General features: G+C 39.9%; 1 protein-coding gene across 3 annotated transcripts in view; it reads right to left on the bottom strand.

The window, feature by feature from the left end:
* Positions 1-26,296, bottom strand: part of LOC139030790 (uncharacterized) — a 200,032-nt gene that overhangs the window by 63,465 nt on the left and 110,271 nt on the right. For all 3 annotated transcript variants that reach the window (XR_011483167.1, XR_011483168.1, XM_070454196.1), the window contains exon 2: positions 5,960-6,184. Coding sequence is in view for 1 of the 3 variants with exons in the window: in XM_070454196.1 (XP_070310297.1) it covers positions 5,984-6,184 (201 nt within the window). In the remaining 2 variants the exon portion in view is untranslated. The remainder of the gene's footprint in view (positions 1-5,959; positions 6,185-26,296) is intronic.

The following is a 26,296-nucleotide window of genomic DNA, read 5'->3' on the forward strand; positions in this document are numbered from 1 at the left end:
TTTTTAAATTCCATATATATGCGTTAATATATTGTATTGGTGTTTATCTTTCTGGCTTACTTCACTCTGTATAGTGGGCTCCAGTTTCATCCATCTCATTAGAACTGATTCAAATGAATTCTTTTTAATGGCTGAGTAATATTCCATGGTGTATATGTACCACAGCTTCCTTATCCATTCGTCTGCTGATGGCATCTAGGTTGCTTCCATGTCCTGGCTATTATAAACAGTGCTGCGATGAACATTGGGGTGCATGTTTCTCTTTCATATCTAGTTTCCTCGGTGTGTATGCCCAGGAGTGGGATTGCTGGGTCATATGGCAGTTCTAGTTCCAGTTTTTAAGGAATCTCCACACTGTTCTCCATAGCGGCTGTACTAATTTGCATTCCCACCAACAGTGTAAGAGGGTTCCCTTTTCTCCACACCCTCTCCAGCATTTATTGCTTATAGATTTTTGGATAGCAGCCATCCTGACTGGCGTGTAATGGTACCTCATTGTGGATTTGATTTGCATTTCTCTGATAATGAGTGATGTTGAGCATCTTTTCATGTGTTTGTTAGCCATCTGTATGTCTTCTTCGGGGAAATGTCTGTTTAGTTCTTTGGCCCATTTTTTGATTGAGTCATTTATTTTTCTGGAATTGAGCTGGAGGAGTTGCTTGTATATTTTTGAGATTAATCCTTTGTCTATTTCTTCATTTGCTATTATTTTCTCCTATTCTGAAGGCTGTCTTTTCACCTTGCTTATAGTTTCCTTTGTTGTGCAAAAGCTTTTAAGTTTCATTAGGTCCCATTTGTTTATTTTTGCTTTTATTTCCAATATTCTGGGAGGTGGGTCATAGAGGATCCTGCTGTGATTTATGTCAGAGAGTGTTTTGTCTATGTTCTCCTCTAGGAGTTTTATAGTTTCTGGTCTTACATTTAGATCTTTAATCCATTTTGAGTTTATTTTTGTGTATGGTGTTAGAAGGTGTTATAGTCTCATTCTTTTACAAGTGGTTGACCAGTTTTCCCAGCACCTCTTGTTAAAGAGGTTGTCTTTTTTCCATTGTATATTCTTGCATTCTTTGTCAAAGATAAGGTGTCCATGGGTACGTGGATTTATCTCTGGGCTTTCTATTTTGTTCCATTGATCTATATTTCTGTCTTTGTGCCAGTACCACACTGTCTTGATGACTGTGGCTTTGTAGTAGAGCCTGAAGTCAGGCAGGTTGATTCCTCCAGTTCCCTTCTTCTTTCTCAAGATTGCTTTGGCTATTCGAGGTTTTTCCATAAAAATTGTGAAATTATTTGTTCTAGTTCTGCAAAGAACACCGTTGGTAGCTTGATAGAGAGTGCATTGAATCTATAGATTGCTTTGGGTAGAATAGCCATTTTTACAATATTGATTCTTCCAACCCATGAACACGGTATATTTCTCCATCTGTTTGTGTCCTCTTTGATTTCTTTCATCAGTGTTTTATAGTTTTCTATGTATAGGTCTTTTATTTCTTTAGGTAGATATACTCCTAAGTATTTTATTCTTTTTGTTGCAATGGTGAATGGTAGTGCTTCCTTAATTTCTCTTTCTGTTTTCTCATTGTTAGTGTATGGGAATGCAAGGGATTTCTGTGTGTTAATTTTATATCCTGCAACTTCACTATATTCATTGATTAGCTCTAGTAATTTTCTGGTAGAGTCTTTAGGGTTTTCTATGTAGAGGATCATGTCATCTGCAAACAGTGAGAGTTTCACATCTTCTTTTCTTATCTGGATTCCTTTTATTTCTTTTTCTGCTCTGATTGCTGTGGCCAAAACTTCCAAAACTATGTTGAATAGTAGTGGTGAGAGTGGGTACCCTTGTCTTGTTCCTGCTTTTAGGGGAAATGCTTTCAATTTTTCACCATTGAGGATAATGGAAGCCTTTTGAGATGATTTCTGAAGGTGTACAGGATGCTGTCACCTTAATCAATTGAGCACCAAATCCACTCCTCCACCTCCAACTATCCCCAAATACTCATTATCATTCCCCAAACATGTCATGCAGGCCTTTGGGCTAGTGTCTTTGCACACACAGATCCCTCTGTTTTCCTCCCCATCCTCCAAAATTCACCTGGAGGGACTTCCCTGGTGGTCCAGTGGTTTAGAACTCGCTTGCAATGCATGGGATGCAGGTTCAATTCCTGGTCAAGGAACTAAGATCCCACATGCCTCGAGCAACCAAGACCATGCGCCACAACTACTGAGCCCAAGAGCCACAACCAGAGTCCGTGTGCCACAATGAAAGTGCTCACATAACACAACCAAGATTCCACGTGCTGCAACGAAGCCCTGAGGCAGTCTAACCAATTGACTAATTTAGAAATTCACCTGGAGCCGTCCCCCTGCAGGAAGTTTCCCCTTACCCATATGACTTAGTTCTCTCCACCTGTGTCACAGCAAATTTTATATGCAATTATAAGAGGTAGATTGATCTGTCTGTCTCCTGATATACCAGACCCTAAGCAAGGAAGCAAAATGTCAGCAATAAGGGAGTTGTTTGGTGGTGAGAGATGCTTTTACATAGCGTGGAAGAGTAGAAGCTCCCATCTCCTCTCATACCAGTTCTAACAGGTTATGCTCCCATGCACACATCACCTGCCTTTCTGAATCGACCTCAAGTTCATCATTTCTAAAGCTGAAAAAGCCTGGCTAATAGTAAACACTCCAATATATGATGATAGTTTTGCGTCTCTGTTTATGTCTATAGCTATGAATCTGTGTTTATATCTGTAGCTATAGCTACATGTAAATCTATGTGCCTGCCTCAGGCATGCACAGAGCCTAAACGTTGTCACTCTTCCTGCAGGCATACCTGTAGGCAGGCTTCTCTTAGAAATGTGCTCTAGAAACCAGTTTTAGATAAATGTATCAAATATTCTTAAGACTAAATATGCTCAACAGATACAAACAATGTTGGAGATTTGAAAAAGACCAAGCCAAATTTTTCATTTTATTCAGTAGAGTCTTATATTTATGTAAGACTCTACATCAATAGAGTCTTATATTTATGACCAGAGTGACTATACATCCTAGTTTGCTTGGGATGGCACCAGGTTACACCTTTCATTCTGTCATATTTTTTACCTATTGTTTTATTGGAGTATAATTGCTTTATAATGATAGTTTCTGCTGTACAACAAAGTGAATCAGCTACATGTATACATATATCCCCTCCCTCTTGGAGTGCCCTCCCACCACCACCCTCATCCCACCCCTCTAGGTCATCACAGAGCACCAAGCTGAACTTCCCGTGCTATGCAGAAGCTTTCCACTAGCTATCTGGTTTACATGTGGTAGTGTATGTCAAATCTAATCTCATATCTGATACTAAAAATATTTAACAACTGGTATTGGGCTTCCCTGGTGGTTCAGATGGTAAAGCGTCTGCCTGCGGTGTGGGAGATCCGGGTTCGATCCCTGGGTCGGGAAGATCCCCTGGAGGAGGAAATGACAACCCACTCCAGGACTCTTGCCTGGAAAATTCCATGGATGGAGGAGCTTGGTAGGCTACAGTCCATGGGGTCGCGAAGAGTCGGACAGGACTGAGCGACTTCACTTTCACTATGGCACGCTGTGCTGTACTTAGTTGTTCCATTGTGTCTGACTCTGCAACCCCATGGGCTGTAGACCTTCAGGTTGCTCTGTCCACAGAGATTCTCCAGGCAAAAACACTGGAGTAGGTGGCGGGCACTGGCCAGTTAGAAAAAGAACACTGTGATCAGGCAGAATGCTCAGAAGCCACAAGTAGAGAGACCACATAATTAAATGTCCAAATCAAAACACTTTGGAGAGTGAAATAATGCACTATTAAAAAGCATGCCAGATTCACCTCTCTTCCAGCTGGACCTCATCTCTTTCTCTTCCTTTTTGCAGGTTCTATCATTGTTGAGAGTATTTGGCCCTTACTTTATTCCCTTTCTAATTCTATAGGAATTTAAAATGCTATCCTGGTCATGCCCAGTTGTCACAAACCATTTTTCTTCAAAAGTGGAAATTCTAGCTATTGTCCATCTTTATACGAACATCCTCCACTGATTTGCAGAAGACTAGGTTAAAAATGTCTTCTACTTGGCCAGCCCTAGAACTTCTTCACAGAGTACATTTCCAGGTAAGGCAAGCTAGGGAAATTAAGTTCTGTAGTTAAAAAAAGCATATATCCTTGCCATATCCATAAAGTTGACCTCCTTAGACTAAAAAGTTAACGAGAATTGTACCATTCAATCATTTGGCAGGGAGGAAATATTTTCTACCACAGAATTTCTAACGGAATTCATGTCAACTGGATTCATATGGTAAGAAAAGCTGTGCATACAGTCAGAATAAAGTCCTTCCCAAGAATAACATGATCTTGAAATAGAGCATTTTAACCTCACTAGAAAGTTTAAAAAGTTATGAGGTTAGAGCAGTGAGTAGCTATTGGTGTCTATTCCTTGATTTTCTACAGATAAAGATAGAAGTTAGCAGTTCAGGCTGGGGCTTAGCTAAGTAATTTTGCCCTGAAAGGTTTACACAGCTCTGTCTATTTATTGCCATTCATACAGAATACATTCTGATAAACACAGTAGGATCTAGGGAATAAGTGTTGAATAGTGATGAGCTAACCCAAGTTCAAATAAGAATAATAGCTACTATATATTCAGCACTTACCACATGCATTGGCAAACCATGTAATTCAATCTCCACTCTGAAACTGAAGCCAAATCTACATGTAAAACAATTGCTTTGCAGTATGCAAACTTTGATGTCAGACAAATGGCATATTAAGAAGCATACAATGAAAGATTTCTATTTGCTTTCAAGTAAACAAAATGTCAGATACTGCTGTGATCACAAAAGTCAGTGAAAACAAATCCTGTTTAATAATTTTTCACTATATGCTTCCAAGAGTAGGACAGTGAGGTAGTTAGAGGGTTCTTTAAAAGAAGATTTCTTAATAGCCCCAGTCAATAATGACAGGTTTAAATTTCAAAAGGGAATCAACAATTAAACCAAAGAATTTTTTCTATCCCCTAGTACATCTGTCTCAAAATTACACTTCGGGATGTATGCCTTAGATTTATGTTGCTTAAGGTGTCAATGTGCTAACTTTTTGCTACATTATGAGATAAAGATCTTACACCAGAATATAAATCAGCCTGCTCTCTTCATTGAGAACATCTTGCAACCAAAAGAAAAAGTCAGCTGAATTGAACAGTGTGTTTAGTAAAGGAACTGGTCTACATTCTGGTGCTAGCTGCTGATTTTATTGCCACTGGTGGCAAAGTCCCAGACTGACAGTAGCTTGCACAGCACAGTTTCAGGGTTGCATTGTGAAATATGAAGTTTTGTGTCTGTTAGAAATTATATTCAGCTGCTGATGAGACCCAGCTACAGAAACTTTAGTGAATTAAGAGATTCTTCTCTCACAGAAAACATGTGACAGACTATCTGAGACATGGATGTCCATCACAAGTTTTCTATCAGACCTACCAAATCATATGGTGAGGTGGGCCCAGCAGCATCCCATAAGATGCAAATGGTACATTTGGCATCAGGTCTTAACAAGACACCCAGCAGCCACCCCAGTCCCATGTGTTATGTACCACCGTCACACCAGTACCTCTCTTCCAGCTCTTATCTGTGGCTCCGTGAGGAGTCCATTATGATCAACTAATGGCCAAGCTTATTTAGAGGAGGAAAATGGCCACCCTTGGCAGCCTGGTCAACTCCATATGTGAGTATAAGCCCAAAATGGGTAACTGCTGCTCTATTGCCCGATTCAGAGCAGCCCTGAAAGGAAGTGGGGCGAGAAACCCTCCCAATAGATAGGGTTTTAAGCAATCCACCTGGTCATCCACTTTGTGTGGAAAGAGAAGGGCTGGAGTCAAGAATAAATACAGCATAAAGAATATATAGTAATATGGAAGACACAGAGGTTTGGTAAGAGGTGTGCACTTACCGGAATGGGGAAAAGTACTGCACTTTACCCATCAGAGAAGGTGACAAAGCAGTAGATGGAGTGACTGCAAGGCCCGTCAGCAGCCTCTGCCCTTAACCACGCCAGTCTCAGCACAAGGAGCACGTGCGCAGGACTGCCGTGCGATGAGGAAGAGGCCAAGTCCCGCTGCACGGGTTCCCTCTCAAGGGGACTGCTGCAAGCTTTGCTTCTGATGAAAGTCCAAACCTGCCAGCAACAGAGACAAATTCTGAGCCACCAATTTGGCACCAGTTCTCCAGACCAACTTGGTGCCTAGTTGATTACACTAGACTCCTCTCCCTGGAAAATGCAGTAATTTATCTTGACTGAAATCAACACGAATTCCTAACATGGGTTTGCCTTTCTTGCCTGCTGGATGTCAGCCAACGTTGTTATCCACATGGTTACAGAGTGTGTGACCGACTGACCTGGGGTCCCACATGATGTTGAAGGGGATGAAAGGACCCAGTTAAAGGGAACAGAATTAGAAGACAAATGATCATGGCATCTTCTCTCTATATACAAAGATGCTTAAACTGTCTACTGTCTGCTGGACCAGTACACATGGGGATATCAGTGTATATAAGACAGGACTTGACTCATTATTCTCTGTAAATCCTCTATGAAACCTTTCTCTGATGGTTGTGCCTCAGCCAGAGCACTTTCTATAACACATCACTTTACTTTCATTGTTCTCTTCTGAACACAGTTAAGGTGTCTGTCATTATTCCTCTCTTCTTATCTTTTTTTTTTTATGTGGACCATTGTTAAAGTCTTTATTGAATTTATTACAATATTGCTTCTGTTTTGGGGGTTTTGTTTTTTTCTTTTTGGCCACGACAGGGGTGGAACACACACCCCCTGCATTGGAAGACAAAATGTTACCACTGGACCACCAGAGAATCCCTTCTTTTCCTATCTTATCTTACTCTCATAGAATCTTGTCTTACTCTATATAATACAGTTCTTGGAATTCATTTCCCAACATAATGGGGCTTCCCAGGTGGCACAGTGCTGAACAATCTGCCTGCCAATGTAGGAGATGCAAGAGACGTGGTTTGGATCCCTGGGTCAGGAAGATTCCCCTGGAGAAGGAAATAGCAACCCACTTCAGTATTCTTGCCTAGAAAATCCCATGGACAGAGGGACCTGACAGACTACAGTTCCTGGGATTGCAAAGAGTAGAACTGAGCACACACAATGTTGCCAGCAGTATTGAATTATAGCAATGTCCTTTTGGTTCTTCTAACAACTAAAAATAATATCAAAAAGTAAAAGCATGTTTAGCAGATTGTACCTTCTAACAGGTTAGTGATTACAAAATAAAAATCAGATTGAAGCATCACACTGGGGAAATTTTTCCTATACCTTCTGTTCTCCAATCCCTCTGAATAACTGTTCTCTCTTTAATTAATAAAAATATTTTCTTTTTCCATTAAAGAGATCTTTTCTCTGCTTTTACAAAATACAGGCAAGATCAATTGGTTACTTCTGATTTTTTCATCCCTTTATCTTATGTTTTCTATTTAAATGTTAAAAGCCTAAAATAAATACACTCCTCCACAAAGCAAGATTTTTTTATCTTTTCATTAAATGCCACTTTCCCTGTCTGACTTGACATGTACACACTATTATATTTAAAATAGATAACCAACAATGACCTCTATAGTACAAGGAACTCTGCTCAATAATCTGCAATAACCTATATGGAAAAATAGTAGATACATGCATATGTATAACTGAATCACTTTGCTGAATACCTAAAACTAATAGAATATTGTTAATCAACTATGCTCCAATATAAAATAAAATGTTCTTTAAAAATGCAATATCACCAATATTCTAATCATATGCGAAGTTAACCAACTTCTCAGTATTCACATATTCACTTCTAAAGCAAGTTCACAGTAGTGTCATTTATCAACATTTGACTTCTCTCTGCTCCCAGAAAAGAATTTTCTACATCTGGTTGTTCTATGCCCCCGATTCATATTTCCATTGCCATCTTCTGTCTTATTCGGCCAGCTTAGAACATCACAGTGCCTTTCTACCCGTGCAAGAAACATTGTCTTCCCATTTCTCTAATATGCACTTTTTCCCTTTTAATAAAATCTTGGCCTGTTTAACTGTATTTCTGGAACATCGAGTCAGAAGTTCTTGTTATTTTTTTCCAGCTATTTCTTCCAAAATATATCACATGTTACTTTACTCTCGAAGCTTACATCATCTTCTTTCATCCCTTGCAAGGAATGACTACAAATATGCCTCTTGGAGTAATTCTTAGTTATTTGATAATCAAAATTCCCATAACATAATCCCCAAGCAGCCCATACCAATTTATCTTCTGAATCTTTTTCTGACAATAAAACATTGCTGAAACAATTCAGTGATGTCTGCTTCACAGCTTCAAATAGGTTTCCCTTTCCCATTTGGTCTTCCACTTTCTTAACTTAGATCTCAAGAGGAATAGGAGGGATCTGAAAGAAAATTAACCCCTATGTCCCAAAAACAGATGAACCTTAAATAGTCCAGCAATAAACGGGATATTTTAAAGAAAAGAGTACACTTTCACAGATAAAGCATTAATCATTTGAAAAATATTAGGCATCTGGCATGTAAAATATGCATGAAATTAGCATCCACCTAAATTGGACAAAAAATTCTTAGAAAAAGCTGAAAATGCTGTAGCAAAAATAAAAAATAAGATCTTCCATAATTCATCAATTCCAACAAATAGATTTTTTGGAAGTTTATTTTTAGTGAATTGTCCTATTTCTTGTTTGGAGAAATGTCTAACCTCAGTTGCTTACACAGTCTTCAATTAAGGCTTCAGGTTTGTGGATGGACACTGCAGATGGTTTCTGATCCAGGACCTTAGTCTATACCTTAATGCTATCCTACCTGGTGGTGCTTTTACTTATGTCTTTCTCTCAAGATTTTAACTTCTGTGAAGGTTGGAGATATATGCCACATCTCATAACTCTTCATATTCTTATCACCTTGCACACATATTTAGTAGCATGTTAGCTATTGAGTGATCAAGTGAGACCAGGACACCAATCCAACCACCTCATCTTTGAAGGGGTGTTTAGGCAAACCCTCTAAAGATATTCCCTCCTAATGCTGGCTCAAAAGTTTCATCTTTGTGTGTGAAAGACATATTACTATTACAACTACATTGAGAGTAATCTGAAGCTGAATAAAATTTTCCTGCCCTATTCTAACCCCAACAAACTTGACTAAAGTCTGTTCCTTTTCTTAAATGGAAATTGAAAAAGGAACCATATATTATCCTGCCAATTATTGTATAATTTTATAAAATAAACTTTGAGATTTTTGTTACCATTATTTTCCTTTTAGTAGGAATTTGAATTATTTGAATAACCTGTTCTTTCTGTTTTGCAATGATGCAAAGCCAAACCAGAAAGCAGAGCTTTTCAAGCTATGAACCTAGTCTACCGGCTATTTTATTATATCAGACATGCCTCCACCCTTCCCCCAGATTTTATAACTAGTAGATGAATTGCCTTCACCTCTGACCCTCACGGGCAAAGGTCCTCCCATATCTGCTTCCTTACTTATATCTCAGATGTCCCATGATTACCTCCTGGATGTCCCCTTGATACTCAGCTGGGGAAGTCTCTAATCTGATCCAGCTTTGTGCTGTTTCTTGAAACTATTTATTAGGTTGTTTTTAAAGCTTAAACATACTCTCTTGTGAAATCTGATTAATCCCCATTGTTCTAAGGTATATCTTGTTTATATGCTACCATAGCATTTTTCATATTACATTTTGGTTACATTCACATTTGACAGCCCCCTCTATTTTCTGAACATTCTTTTTACCCCTTGCCCTTAAACAGACAGTGGTCCCTTATAATGTATGCATTTTTTTTTTTTTTGCCATTTATTTTTATTAGTTGGAGACTAAATACTTTACAATATTGTAGTGGTTTTTGCCATACATTGACATGACTCAGCCATGGATTTACATGTGTTCCCCATCCCGATACCCCCTCCTGCCTCCCTCCCCATCCCATCCCTCTGGGTCTTCCCAGTGCACCAGCCCTGAGCACTTGTCTCATGCATCCAACCTGGGCTGGTGATCTGTTTCACCCTTGATAGTATACTTGTTTCAATGCTGTATAATGTATGCTTTTATACTAGCAAAAGTCATCTTTTCTGGACATCCCCAAAGCTCCTAGAATGTAATCTAATCAAATCCTAAACTACTAGAACACAAGCTCCATGAGAGCAGGGAGCTTCCCTGCATTAATCCCAATATCTAGTTTACAGAACAGAGCAATGGTCAGCACTAGTCTCAAGAACATTAGTGGTACAAAAGAGTACTTGATTAATATGCAACATTATGAAGAGAACCATGTTATATCCATTTCTTTAGATGTTTGTAAGTCATAAAGACCCTGAGAAATGGAGTGTTTCCTGCCATATCAGGAAACAAGGACGTCACAGTCATCAGTGACTGCATTGCTGGCCTCCCATGTGAGCCCCCAGGGCACTCAGGAAGGAGAAGAATACATGGGACCTGGGAGCCATCAGGCTGCAGCCGTTCCCTATGGTGAGCCCCAAGGGAGTGCTCAGGATGTGAGAAAAAGACCGGATACTGGCCCAGGATAGCTGAGATGCATATGAAAGGAACAATTCCAGTGAGTCCAGACTCACACCTTCCCAAACTTAGAAAGGTGCTAAATTCCCTAACTTGAGATATCTGGTTTTCTTTAATTAATAATAATCTCTTGATGTTCAGACTACGTGCCCTTTGTTACAAAACTTCTATATAACCTGGCTCACTCCCTGTCTGCTTGGAGCAGTTCTGTCAGGGTCACTTGCAATGCTGTCTCCTGGGCTTGAAGTCCTAAAACTTCCCACCAAATAAAGCACAACTCAATTTTTAGGCTGTGAATATTGTTGAAGTCAACAACCCAATAACTCTTTCACAGCCCACAGACAGAAAACTGCCTAGGATTTAAAATTTTTCCATCACTGATAGTTTTTATTCATGTGGTTTCACAAGAACACTCTTATTTTGATACTCAAACAATTGTCATTTTTTAAAGCTTTATGGGTTCTGGATTATCTGCTTGCAAAATGACTGCTGTATCCATCTAGAAACTCAAGCAGCTGATGTTATCTTGGGTATAAAGAACAGTCCTACAGGATGACTTGAAGAATCAGACCACTCCACCCCTAGATGCTTCCTATATTCTCCAAGCAGTTCAGATTATTTCCTGATGTGGAATGTCCAGGGATGCTTGTCTGCATGGGCCCCGGAGCTCTGCAGGGAAGAACTTAAACCTGACCAGCTATTGGGGTTTGGACATGTCCCTTTATGTGGCACGAGGAATCCCTTAAAGAAACCAGACTGAAGGAAGAGAAAGTGGAGCACTGGAAAAAAGAAAAAAAAAACTGCCCCAGTGGAGATAAAAGCCTGGTCAAGTGGTCAGAGTGAGCTTCAAAGAAGTTGGCTTCCACGGACTGTGTTCGATCTGCACCCAGGCCTGTGTCTGAGCCTGGCAGGAGGGGAGCAACGTGCCTGAGGGTTAAAAGCGAGTGGGCAGTGAGGGTGAGAGCAAATCAGTGACTCACTGAAACAAAGGTTCGTGGACAGCAGGGCAAAAGCAGAGAGCAGCAATCAGACAGAGAGCCTGCAGCAGTGATTATGGGGGACACCCTGTTTGACTTCTTGGGGAAAGCTCAATGAGGTGAGAAAGATAGAATTTCCTACCAAACAAAGCTCAGACCATTGTTCCCACCTCCCACCTCCAGCTAGAGGAAAGAAAAGTTACATGAGTCAGAAGCAGCAAACTGAACAGAAAGGGAAAAAAAAACTTTTAAAAGTGTAAGTCATGTCACCGGATCAGCTCCTAGCAGTCTTTCCCAACAAAAATGTAAAAGGAAAATGTAAAAAGGAAAACATCTATTTGAAAGCCTCTGTGTCACGTAACATCTTGTGAAGGAAGGTAAGGGAGGCAGATGGTCTAGACTAGATGGAAATAGAAGTGTGGCCCCAGGAAGGTGCGCTCACCCTCAGGCTATTTCAGCCTGAGTGTGTGAAAGGGAAATGCCAGTGAAAGGAGTGACTGAGCTACTCACCAGCACCTTGACAAGAGCTGGGGTATCCAAGAGAGAAGTCCACTCCAAACTCAGTAACTGCAGGGGTCCACTGGGGCCAGAGGAGCAAAAGAGGAAACGGCGCTGCCAGAACCCGGTGTGGGGGCCTCTGAGGCCGCTGAGAAACCCTCCCTGCCAATGCCGCACTGGGCCCCGGGGACCAGCACCTCCTCAAATGCCCGCTGCTGCTGCCGCCCTTGGAGCCACATGGACCAAGAATCCACAGCCCACAGGGGACTTCTACTGCCAGAGGCACCTGCCAGAAGCCAGGAAGAAACGCACGTCCTTCCCTCTTCCCAATTCCCAATCACTTGCCAGTATCTCCCATTAACAGAACTTAATAGGAAGGCAACCAGCAAGGGAATCTGGGGAAAGTAGTTTACAGACTTTCAGACCCCAAAGTGCAGAGTATCAAGAAGGCAAGGGGTGAGACTTAGAAGCCAGACATTCTAGCAACTAAGTCAAGCATAGTTTACATTATCAAGAGAAGTTCACTTGCTTTCTTAGAAACAAAGAAAAAGAACAGTTGGCTCAAAATAATAGTCAATTTTTTAGGCTTTTTCTCCCAGAAAGATATATACACATATATGTTTTTTCCAACTTTATTGAGATACAACTGACACAAACAATTGTATAAGTTTAAAGTGTGCAACATGTTATTTGATATATTTATAAATTGCAATATAAATTACATTTATAAATTTATAAATTATTCAGTGGCACTAGCAGTAAAGAAACTGCCTGCCAATTCAGGGGACTTAAGAGATGTGGGTTCAATCCCTAGGTCAGGAAGATTCCCTGAAGAAGGGATTGGCTACCCACTCCAGTATTCGTGCCTGGAGAATTCCATGGACAGAGGAGTCTGGCAGGCTACAGTCCATGGGGTTGCAAAAAGTAGGACATAACTGAGCGACTTTCACTTTCACACCATTCTATCACATAGTTACATTCTCTCTCTGTTTTTGTGGGGGGATAAGAATATCTAAGATCTACTCTCTTAGAAATATTCGTACAATATTATTATCTATAATCACCATCCTGTTTATCAGTTTCCTAAACTTGATAATCTTATAACTAGAAGTGTGTATCCTTTAAACAATATCTGCCCATTTTTCCCACCCCATAAGCCCTGGTAAATACCACTCTACTGTTTCCAGGACTTTGGGTTTTTTTAGATTTTTCTTATATCTGAGGTATAATTTATATCTCATGCATATAAATGAGATTATACAGCATTAATCTTTCTCTGTCTGACTTATTCTACTTAGCATAATGTCCTCAAAGTCCATCCACGTTGTCCCAAGCAGCAGGATTTCCTTCTTAGGGCTGAATAATTCCATTGTGCATGTGCCTGTGTGTGACATTACAGTATCTTTATTTATTCCACCTGTTGACCGACACTTAGGTTGCTCCTATATATTGGCTATTGTAACACTGCAATGAACATGGGACTGCAGTTATTTCTGCAAGATTCTGATTTCAATTTCTGTGGATATGTACCCAGAAGTGGGATTGCTGGATCATTTGGTAGTTCTGTTTTTAATTTTTTGAGGAATTGCCACACAATTTTCCATAGCAGCTCTATCAATTTTCATCCTCAACAGCAGGGCATAAGTGTTCCCTTTTCTCCATACCCTCACCACTTGTTATTGCTTATCTTTTTTTATAATAGCCATTCTAACTGGTGTGAGGTGATATCTCATTGTGGTTTCAATTTGCATTTCTCTGATGATCAGTGATGTTGAGCAGTTTTTAATTACCAGTAATTATATGGCTTAGTTGAGAACTAGCTTTTATACTTTCCTCTATCTTCTACCTCATCATAGAACTTAAAAAATATCAATATAAGCTGTATTTATCCACATATTCTCTTTTATCTAAGATTAAATCAGGGTCAAAGATGATGTAATTTATTATTCTACTTATTATCCTGAATTCTCAAGGTCAGGCCAAAAAATTGATGTATAATGTCAAATTTTTTACTCACACTAATAAATACTACTTAAGTAATTATATGAACAAAGTATAGATATTTAAGAAAGTTAAAGAAAATTTTCTCTAACTATATAAACCATTAGGATAATACGTTTTCAATTTTAAAATCCTTAGCTACAGTATAGACATTGACAACTTTCTAACATCATTATTGAATGATAGAAACTTTTTGAGACCTCTTGTTGACACTTTAATTTTCCATTCAAGGGTGTTTTCATCAAGTCTGAACTCACATATGGCAGTTTCTTCCTAAATAATTTTGAAAATGACATGTTTTACCTTCTCTTTTGACTTGTAGTAAAGGCCTAAAATACCCATAAATGAGGGGTAATTAAGGAGTAGCTCTTCAAAGACTTAGTGCTTTGCCTTGAATGCCACCACGAGGTTGAAAAAGATAACGATCAGGACTAGGAACTGCTGGATTTGGGGACGAAAATCCACTGGTAAGTGCCCAGTTTCTGTGGAGTAGCAGACGTGACAGTGAGAATGTAAGTGCTAAAGTCAGACCAGCCACGTTTGAAATGTCCTCAATATTTTCAAGTTACTTGTTTCTCTGTGTCTCATTTTCCTTATGTGTAGAGGTAATAATACCTAACTCAGGGTACGTTAAATACAGTGACACATTTAAAGCTCTTGAAACAAAACACAACAAGTAGAAAGCGGTCATTAGAAGTTTATTGTCATCAGTATTAATGCATTGGGTTACAGAATAGTCATGCGCTGCTGTTGGAAGTTCCGAGATGCTAACATTCAGTGATCAATTTGGCATTCACTTGTTAACTTAGTAATCCTGAGTCTGGGAATTTATCCAACAGATAAGCCTGCTAACACAGAATGGCACATACACTACTGGTAACTGCAGCACTGTTTGAAGACAAAGGTTAGAAAAAACACAGGGGACCAATTATATACACCACCTTGTATAGCCAAAGGAATACAAAGTCACTTATACAAAGGCTGAGAAGGCCTTCAGTGTTCTGATCAAACAATCTCCAAGATACATCATGAAGTGTAAAACTCAAGGGGCCAACAACCGTGCTTCTTTTTCACTTAATAAAAGGAGGACATCCCTGGCAGTCCAACGGTTAAGAATCTGACTTGTAACACAGGGGACATGGGTGTGATCCCTGGTCGGGAACTAAGATCCCACATGTGCTGTGTGTGCTTAGTCATTCAATCATGTCTGACTCTCTGTGACCCCATGGATTGTAGCCCACCAGGCTCCTCTGTCCATGGGGATTCTCCTGGCAAGAATACTGGAACAGGTTCCATGCCCTCCTCCAGGGGATCTTCCCAACCCAGGGATCGAACCCAGGTCTTCCACAAGGCAGGCGGATTCTTTACCAAGGTCCCACATGCCAAGGAGCAGCTAAGCCCGGTGCATAACTATAGAGCCCACACACCACAACTAGAGACTCCGTGCTTCACAACAAAGGTCCCCCGTGACACAACAAAGATGCTGCATGCTGGAAATAAGACCTGATGCAGTTCAATAAATAAATCAATTAATTGAAATTTTAGAAGAGAAAAGGAAAATAGAAGAATCATTCTTCAAAAGGGATTTGTTACCCAATCATGGAAGTCATTCAGTGATCAAAATAAATTCTCCCACAGCAATATTTAGAGTAATTAAACTATGGACTACAGCACTGGCATCTGCCTGAGACAAGAGTTAATTATTTCCATCATGAAGACAGCTTTCTTTTGGTCTCCTGATATTCCCTCAATCTTCCTTCCTTCCCAGTTCCCCTTCCCCTTCCATCCTTTCCTTTTCTGCTCTGTTCTCTTAACTCTTCTCTTATGCACTTTCTTTTCCCTTTGACCCTACTTGTTCCTCGCACCCACAGGTATGCCCAAGCCATACAACCAACACTCAGGACCAGATTCCTAATCATCCCTACCAGAGCATCTCATCCTATAAATACCACAGCAACAAAAGCCTGGCTTTAACTTTCCATATTGATCACTTTCACATCAGATCTCTAAACAACTAATTATCCATAAAACATGTTCATCTTAAAAGCCCAAACCTGGAAGTTATTCTAGCCAACAGCAACACCAGCTAGTTCACCATTTGAGGTTCAGTAATTGTGTTCTTAGTTTAGCTCTATTACTTAACGCTTACAATTAGCTGAAAACTCATTCCTGAGACTAAGGGCCACAGGAAAAGGTGTTACTTGCACATGATGCTCATTTCCTCACTGAACAGACTTTCCTGTTTCCAAAGGTGATGGAAGAACTACTTTGGAAGAACGAGTTTTGCAGATGAAGTGTAACAAATGTTAAAAGAAAAGCCACATTGCCCCTTAGGTTTGCCAAAACCTGTTAGTACACCCAGGGAGCAATCCAAGGCACAGACAATATCTTTACCCAACAGATTTTTCTTAGCCCAGGTCCAGGTAGACATTTACCAGGAACAATATTTGCTCATCTCTATCTTATCAATACAATTTTTCATGCTCTTTTTCTAGAGGATTATAAAAAGAATTACATTCAGATTAATGGGAAGACCGTCAAAGTTGGTGTCTGATAATATAGGTTTTGACAGAAAAAGAGACTCAGATGTATAGAACAGACTTGTGGACTCTGTGGGAGAAGGTGAGGGTGGGATGTTTCAAGAGAACAGCATCGAAATATGTATATTATCTAGGGTGAAACAGATCACCAGCCAGGTTGGATGCATGAGACAAGTGCTCAGGCCTGGTGCACTGGGAAGACCCAGAGGGATTGGGTGGAGAGGGAGGTGGGAGGGGGGACCGGGATGGGGAATACATGTAAATCAATGGCTAATTCATTTCAATGTATGACAAAAACCACTGCAATGTTGTAAAGTAATTAGCCTCCAACTAATAAAAATAAATGGGAAAAAATATATATATAGGTTTTGAGATCAGACTTACTGGCTGCATGATTATATGAAAGCTACATAACTCCCTTGAAATTCAGTTTCATCCCAAAATGGTGATGAAAATGATTTTCATATCTACAGACTTGTTGTGAAGATTATATGAAAAATAGGTCAAGTACATGGCAGAGGATGTGAACAGGTGGCTTAGCGGTAAAGAATCCACCTGCCAAGGCAGGAGATGCAGGAGATGCAGGAGATGTGGGTTCAATCCCTGGCTCAGGATGATCCCATGGAGGAGAAAATAGCAACCCACTCCAGTATTCTTGCCAGGTAAATCCCATGGCCAGAGAAGCCTGGCATGCTACAGTCCACAGCATTGCAGTCAGACACATCTGAGTGATTGAGCAATGTGACATTTAATGGACACTTAAAATTAGCTACTAATACTATTATTACTTTTTACAACCCAAATGGGTGACTATGTCCTTCTCACTAGTGATACCCCTGAGCACACATAAGTGCCCATTTCACCACCATGTGTGTTTGTGAGTTCAGTTGTGCCCAACTCTTTGCTACCTCATGGACTATAGCCTGCCAGGCTCCTGTCTGTGAAATTGTCCAGGCAAGAACACTGGAGTAGGTTGCCATTTCCTTCTTCAGGGATGTTCCCGACACAGGAATCGAACCCATGTCTCCTGTGTCTCCTGCATCGGCAGGCAGGTTGGTTACCACCAGCACCATCTCAGCTTACACCAAAATCGGTATCTTATTCTGTGTGCTCATCTAATGGCAAACTCTTGCCAGAATCGCCTAGGAAACAGAGCAATCCTTCTCTCTAAAGAAGCTTTTCAAAAAATATCAAACTTGCAATACACAATTCTCATTTTAAAAAATACAGTCTTCCCGGATGTCATCATTAAATCTTGTTCCTCACTGTCAGACTAGCTCTTCTGTAGGTGTTTAAATGATAAAATGCCACAATTTTTTAAAAGAGCAAAACAAAGGAGGATGAGGGGGGAGAAAGCAATGTTTAAGAGGAGTAAGAGCAAGAGAATGAGAGCAAGAGAATAAATCAATTTAAAATGTCAAAACTGGGGAATAAAAGGAAAAGCAGCTCTGCTGAATATAATCCAGACCTGTGAGAGCATTATAGGAAAGGAGAAAAAGATAAACCCCTCAATCAAGCTCCAATCATGCCCTAGCCCTGGCTAGATCCTATGGTCGATGGACGTGTTTACAAGAAATGTACAAGTCTGCGTTAGTTCCTAATTAGGTTAGGATGGCTGCCAAGGAAAGTAGTAGTGTTTTTAAATGCAAGGTTTTGGTTACAAATGGCTATCAAAAGCCTTGACACGTAAGTGGCCATGACAGTAACTGAACCCACGTAATTGTTCCCCCAAGGTTGCGCCAGCAACTTTGGTTTCATTTTCATGAGGGCCGTCCCTCCAAGAATCACAGCATCTAGAAGGTGGTACAGTGTCAACTCATTAAATTAATTGACGTTATTAACTTGGGTTAGAATAAAGACAAAATGCAAATGATTTAATAATAACTGTGGGCTTTATTATGCTATTTACTTCTACCACTCACCTGGTAAGAGGGTCCTTTGATAGTACTTTCTTTTAAAATCTCTGATGTGGACTCAGGAAGGAAAAAAAAATTAACTGTTTCTGGACAAAATGTGCACCATTTTTTGCTCCACAAAAACCACTCTAAGAAATAAAATAATTGACTAAATTTTCCAAATCAAGTTAAACTGGCCTTTCAGTTTAACTTGCTTTTATTAGCCAGGTAAATAAATAATAAAAGTAGACCATTTGGAATCATCATCAGTGGCACTGTCTCAAGTAAAAGGTACAAATGGAATTCTTGCAGATCACAAATCTAAATGCAGTATGTCTTAGAATCCAACAAAACGTCATCAAGAGGTTCACAGAATCCACTTTTCCACTCCACTGCCAAAGAAAAAAATGGGCAAAGTTCAAAGTGTCTGGAGAGCAGAGAAGTCCTTTTGAACCACGCTTGCCAATTAGCACATTTATTTTGCCTTTAATGAGTCCTAAAAATATTTATTGAAAATGGCATTTATTGTTAAAGAAAATTCCTTCTTTCCTTCAGCAGAATTCAGTGCTGGATCAAAAGTAGCAAGTGGAAATAACCTGCAAAAGCAATGCACCACTATTCTCCATGCCAGAATTACATCAGGAAGCCCACTGGAGTGAGTGGTGCCTTTCACTTAGGTACCTTGTCAATAATATGAAAACATGAATCTCATTTCTAAGGAATACACCTAATAAAATGTTATAGAAATCTACCAAAGACAAACTCAATTTCACAGCTCTTGGGAAAGACAATATGAACTATGTGATCCTACTGCTGAAGAAAGTGACATGATTATTCTTTACCTAGAACAGTGGTTCTCAACCAGGGGTTATGTCCCTCAAGGGAAATTTTGGCAATGTCAGAAAACATTTCTAGTTGTACAACTAAGGGTTGTGATGCAACTGGCATCTCATGGGTAGTGACCAGGAATGCTATTAAACATTCTATAATCCATGCATGGCACCAACACCCCCACAGGAAAAACAAAACAAAAATTAACTGACCCAACATATCAATAGTCCAAAGAAGAAAATCCCTGAGACAACATTCTAGAACTATTGTACTAAAGTTATGGGAATCCAATAATTTCACTTTTATTTTTTCAGCTTCATCATTCAGATCCTCAAAGCATTATGTTAAGATCAACAACAAAATAGCTCACACTTACTGAGCAGTTTCTTCATACCATGTGCCTTCCTAAGCATTTTCATATATCATTTAATCCTCCCAACAGTCCAAAGAGCCATAAACTGCTATCATCATTTCAGTTAAGAAAACTGAGGCATAGGGAAGATATGACCCACCCAGGACACACAGCTACAAAGGAATTAGATACACACCCAGGCCCATCTGACTCCAGAAGCAAACCCGTAATCCACCATGCCCCACAAGACAGCCACAGAAGCAGAAACCAGAGGAGAGAGCTTAGAGACAATTTCCTAAAAGAGAAAAAAAAGATTTTTTTTAATGAGCAGCCAGATGAAACTAAATTATACTTAGACAGCTCCCCAATACCAACACTTAATCCACAGGAGCCCAGCCCCTCTCCTTTTTTTTTAACACATGAGAATGTCTAGAAATGGCCCAAGTTACAAATATTGAATTAGTTCAGTTTCCATCTGGGTGGTTCTCCAAATCTCTAGCTTTATTTTATAGTAAAAAAAAAAAAAAATCTGTTTCTAAACTAATTCAGAGCTGACTTGTATATATAAAAATAACTAATATTTTCCATGGAATCTTGAGGCAAGGTTTTTGGCCTGAATGATGTTGAGTGGGTGGGGAGCAGCAAGCGAACTGTTCCTCCAAATATTTTGCTTTGTGTGGGAGGCCCGATTAGAAGCACTCAAAACCAGCTTTGGCATGGTACCCCAACTTAGGCTAAACAAGAGAGGAGGGTGGGACCCTAGAGCCACTAGCATTTGAAACACACACACACACACACACACACACACACACACAACTGTAACTGTAAATGGAAACAGCTAACTTGCCATCTGTGATTATGTGAAGTCACCTTAGTCATGGGTATGGGGCAGAATCAGGGATGGAGGGAGCATAGACAAGTTATGTAAAAGGAAAACAGTCAAAAATATTCTTCATAAGAAAATACCTAGTAGTTGTTGTTATCTATCTGGTAAAGAACACCCAGAGAAGATAAAGAGTAGCGTTCAACACCACAGCATTGCTAGGCCTTCAACTTGATGGCCAATAAACATAAAATAGTGGCAACTTTTAAGGTGTTGTATCAGAGAAATAAACAGGGTTCATTACATTGGAACTAGTCTGAGACAAGTGTTCCTAAACTATGTAGGTCTACTTGATCCCAAATGGATTTTCATCATTCTATGAGTGTTCTACCAAAGTCCTGATTCTATCAGCATGTCTTTTGCATCCTTCTATTATATCCCTCTTCATATAGCATTGATTTGCTAGTCTTCTTCCTTAGGCTGTGAGCCTCCTGATACCAGGGACTAGACCATGTTCATAATTTATCCTCAGGTCATAATGTATTGACAAGTGCATAAATATCATAAATATTGACAAGTGCAGCAATGTCATCTTGAAGGGACATCCTAGGGAAATGCAACCAGTCTATTACTGTTAAATATTTTCTATTAATCACTTGGATGAATATAGAAAGCTCGGTAATATTTTTAAATGGCACAAGGAGGACAGGTTTAGCTAAATATATTGTATGACAGAAATAAAATTTTAAAATACTTCTAGAGGCATGACTATTAGGCCAAAACCAACAAGAAGCAATTTAGCAGAGATAAATGTAAAATCTTGCACTTGGGTTCAAACACTCAGTTGCACAAATACAAGCCAAATTTGTCTTAGTTTAGTAGTATTTTATGTGACAAAGAATGCCAGGGATTTCACTGACGAAAATTTCATATGAGCCAAGTGCATGATTTGATGGCTAGAAAAGCTAGTGTGAGTACAGGTTGCCTTAGCAGAAGTGAGTTATTTATGATATTCAGTTCAGTTCAGTTCAGTCGCTCAGTCATGTCTGACTCTTTGTGACCCCATGAATTGCAGCATGCCAGGCCTCCCTGTCCATCACCAACTCCCAGAGTTTACTCGAACTTATGCCTATCGAGTCGGTGATGCCATCCAATCATCTCATCCTCTGCCGGCCCCTTCTCTTCCTGCCCCCAATCCCTCCCAGCATCAGGGTCTTTTCCAATGAGTCAACTCTTCGCATCAGGTGGCCAAAGTACTGGAGTTTCAGCTTCAGCATCAGTCCTTCCAATGAACACACAGGACTGAGCTCCTTTAGGATGGACTGGTTGGATCTCCTTGCAGTCCAAGGGACTCTCAAGAGTCTTCTCCAACACCACAGTTCAAAAGCATCAATTTTTCAGCACTCAGCTTTCTTCACAGTCCAACTATCACATCCATACATGACCACTGGAAAAACCATAGCCTTGACTAGACGGACCTTTGTTGGCAAAGTAATGCCTCTGCTTTTTAATATGCTATCTAGGTTGGTCATAACTTTCCTTCCAAGGAGTAAGTGTCTTTTAATTTCATGGCTGCAATCACCATCTGCAGTGATTTTGGAGCCCCCCTAAAATAAAATCTGACACTGTTTCCACTGTCTCCCCATCGATTTCCCATGAAGTGATGGGATCAGATGCCATGATCTTAGTTTTCTGAATGTTGAGTTTTAAGCCAGCTTTTTCACTCTCCTCTTTCACTTTCATCAAGAGGCTTTTTAGTTCCTCTTCACTTTCTGCCATAAGGGTGGTGTCATCTGCATATCTGAGGTTATTGATATTTCTCCCAGTAATCTTGATTCCAGCTTGTGCTTCTTCCAGCCCAGCGTTTCTCATCATGTACTCTGCATATTTATGATATAAGCCCGTCTAATTGGGAACCAGTTTGGTATGGCCATTACCGATGGTGTAACAAATAAAATAAGAGAGATAGAAGGTCTGTTGCACTCTATACGGTCATGCCACCGAGTGCTCTGTGCTCAGCACTGAGTACCACATTTTAAGAGGTACATTGGCAAACCCAAGTATCTGAAGATGCTGCCAACTGGAAAGAGCTCCAGAAAATGGATTCTATGCTCCAATTCTGGGCAGAGGAAAAAAAATCATAATTTTTTAAGCTGGAGAAGGAAAGGCTTTCTTTGAATGTTTTCATGGTTGAGATGTGCCCTGTTCTCTGTCTTGTGATCTTCACAGCTAGGGCCCCCGGGGCGTCATTTTTGTTCATTCATTAAGAATCTCTAACTCACACTATGTAAAAACATGAATCCAGTCTCTACTAAGGGAAAGCATAAAGAACCTTGATTTAATGGCTCACTTGCTTCAGTGTCAAGTAAAATTGTTGGTGATCTCACAATAAGTTCATGGACTCTGATCCCTGTGACCAAACTATAGCCGCATTCCCCATTGCAGCATCTGAATCCTTGGTGTGTTCTGCATGCTTTGATTGTCTTCCTGGGGATGTTATCGCCTGTCTGCCTCCCTTCCTGGATTTCCGAGTTTAGTCCATTTACAGGTTCCCTGTGACTGTTTTGGCATAGACATCACCTTAAGGACCTCCTCCCTAGGCAACTGTTGATCCTGGAGGCTGTTCCACGGTCAGACTTGTAAACACACCTAATCCCCAAGCCCTATAGGCTCCCTTCCTACACCCATCATCTGCATGATTCAGAAGATTGAATAGGTCAGATGTAGAGAAAATAAGGTGACGGTGCTTTAAATACAATTACAATGAATATGTTTCAAATAATCAGTCTTGAAAAAATCCCGATAGGCTTCCTTTTCAGAGAGGAAATGAGTCCTCCTCAGGGGTTCCCATGAACCTTGGGAGTGATTGCAACAATGCCATGAAAGGATTTTTGCATTGTTACCAAACTGGGCTGGATTGAGTCTAAGATAGAGTCTCCCAAGCTTTGGTGTATTAACTATCAGCCAGGAAGCATATTTTTAAAAGGAAGAAGTTCCAGAATTCAGTGGGTGCAGACTGGAGTCCAAGAATCAGCATTTCTGACAACCCATCCCTTCTCCAAATGATTTCAATACATGTGAAGGTGGGTCACATTGTTTAAAACACTGTTCAAAGGAGAGTAGCCAACATTTACTGACTGTGCACTCGATGTTAACAGCTTTGTGTATTTTTTCTTAATTACACCTCAAATAGTTCTGTGGGAGCTGTGGCATAATTATTAAAGACCTGGGCTCAAGAACTAGACCATTAAGATTCTAATCTGACTTCTCTACTTCCTAAAATTTTCCCCATCTCAAATTCCATTTCTGCAAAATGGGGTTCATATTAGTAATGACCTCATAGAGCTATGAAGATTAAATCATTCAGTTCATATAAAGTACTTAAAATAGTTCCTGGCACATAGTAAGCACTTAACATTACTATTCCTGTGAGGCAGTACTAGAGTTCCCCCATTAATACATAAGGAAATTGAGACTCAAGGAAATGAAGTCAGTTTGCCTCAGACCCCTCGCTAGCCATGACTTCAGTCTATCTGTCTTCAAAGATTTTCCATTATATTGTTCCCCCCAACTTTGAGAGTGTATGACCCTACCAGCCAAAGAGATCATCGTTGATAGGACTGGTTGGGAAACTGATTCTAAAGATGGTGCTATTCCTATGGGGATTAGACAGACACTTATCTCAAAATCCACCAGGAATGATTTTACAAATGAGAAAACTGAGGTTAAGAGAGTGAAATGATGATGACAAACACTCATTCAAGGGTTTAAATCTGAACCTTTGTTTCTTCTGCCCCCTACCATGTGGCTCTAACCTACAGTGAGTCACTGCCTAGAAAATCCTTCTCATCCTAGTAAACATGAATGTTTTCGAAACAAAAGTAGGAAACAAAAGTGGAATTTAGGATGAAACTCGTTCTTGTACAAAGACACTGCCACCCCAAACATGGAAAGCGCATATTTCCAGAAAAATATTTATTTGCTATCCCATAGGCACAGCCTGGAAAACTGCTAACATTTGACACCTTGAAAGTAACCTCAAAAGACAGCACCATGGGAAGAGAATCTATCTTAAAACAAGGCAAATATAGGAAACTGGGCATAGAATGAATTGCTTCTTGGACACACACAACCTTGTTTGAAGCCTTGTCTCTGCCACTTACTAGCAGTTTACTTGACCTTTCTGAAATTCTGTTTCCTCATTTACAAGGAGGTAATCACACCTATCTTGCAGAGGGTGAGGTTTCAAGTGGCATCATTTAAGCAAAGCCCCAGAACAACAATTGTCACACAGAAAGCGCTCAGTGATCATGACCACAAACCTGGACCTCTAAACTGCCACAACAGGGAAGCACAGTGTTCATCTCATGTTCCAGAGAGCAGGGAACTTGTGTAACCATGTGGGCAGGGAAAAGGAGGCTCTGGATGCTAGCACAGAGGGAAGAGAGAAAAGTTCACAGTCTGCACACATTGCACCAAACCTTAGACAGAGCTCTTCTGAGGAAATAATTTTGAGAACCTAACATTACTATGGTTCTTTGCCCAAGTCAGTATCTCTTTGTAAAATTCTTAGTATGACGGTCTAAATAACACGCAATTGTTTCATACAGTCTCCTCTAGGATGAAGAACTTGTCCTACACATCTCTCTATTCCTAATGCTGGTTCATGGTCAGTTCTCAATAAAGGTTTTATTGAATGAAAGAATAAAATGTGAATAAATGAATCAATTAATGGCATTCAGGTTTCCACAAAAGAAACAAAACATAAACAAGTCCTCAGAATGAATACACTAAGGAATTTTCTAATTCAGAGAACAGCAATTTTTTTCTGTAAAAAACCACATCATCAAGGTTCTAAACTTTGAGGAACATATAGTCTCTGTCATGTATACTCAACTTCGCCATCATAGCATGAAAGCAGCCATGCATGCTATGCATACTAAGTCGCTTCAGTCGTGTCCAACTCTTTGTGACCCCGTGTACTGTAGCCCACCAAGCTTCTCTGTCCATGGGATTCTTCAGGCAAGGATACTGGAGTGGGTTGCCATGCCCTCCTCCAGGGGATCTTCCTGACCCAGGGATCAAACCTGTGTCTCTTACATTTCCTGCATCGGCAGGCAGTTTCTTTACCAAGCAGCCATAGGCAATGCAAAAACAAATGAATGGGTCTGTGTGATTTATGGATACTGAAATTTAAATTTCCTATCATTTTCATGTGTCATAAGATATTCTTTTAAAAAATATTTTTCAATTGTTTTAAATGTAAGGACCATTCCTAGCTCATGGTCAGTATAGAAACAGGCACACTGTCCTAGACTCCAGTCATTTCCACAAGCACCAGTAAACATTTCCATGCAAAACTGTTTCCAATTAAGAAAAAAGGGCTGAGTTTAAAGTCATTTCTTCAGTGCTCCTAAATATTTTTTTAACACCCATGTTAAAAAAAAAAAAAACTCAAACTCAAAATACATACAAATGGTAGCTTTATTCTAGTTTTCAACCTCCAATGGTTGATGTGATATGCCTGCCTTGTGATATAGACACATGAGAGCCTTTACTAGAAATATAAGTAGAAAAAACACACTCTAAGAGATATATACCCTTAAATATAAACATTTCTTCTAAATGATCATTTACTGGGAAAGTCAAATGTTCCATGAATATAAGGGTAGCTAGGTATCCATTAGGATCTTCTTGAGGGAGCCTAAACTTCATGACAAGCTGTTCATTTTAAGCTCATGCATAGAATCTAAATGAATTACCCATCCACATTTA

Source organism: Odocoileus virginianus, chromosome 24 (assembly GCF_023699985.2).
Source record: "Odocoileus virginianus isolate 20LAN1187 ecotype Illinois chromosome 24, Ovbor_1.2, whole genome shotgun sequence".
In the NCBI taxonomy this organism is placed as follows: domain Eukaryota; kingdom Metazoa; phylum Chordata; class Mammalia; order Artiodactyla; family Cervidae; genus Odocoileus; species Odocoileus virginianus.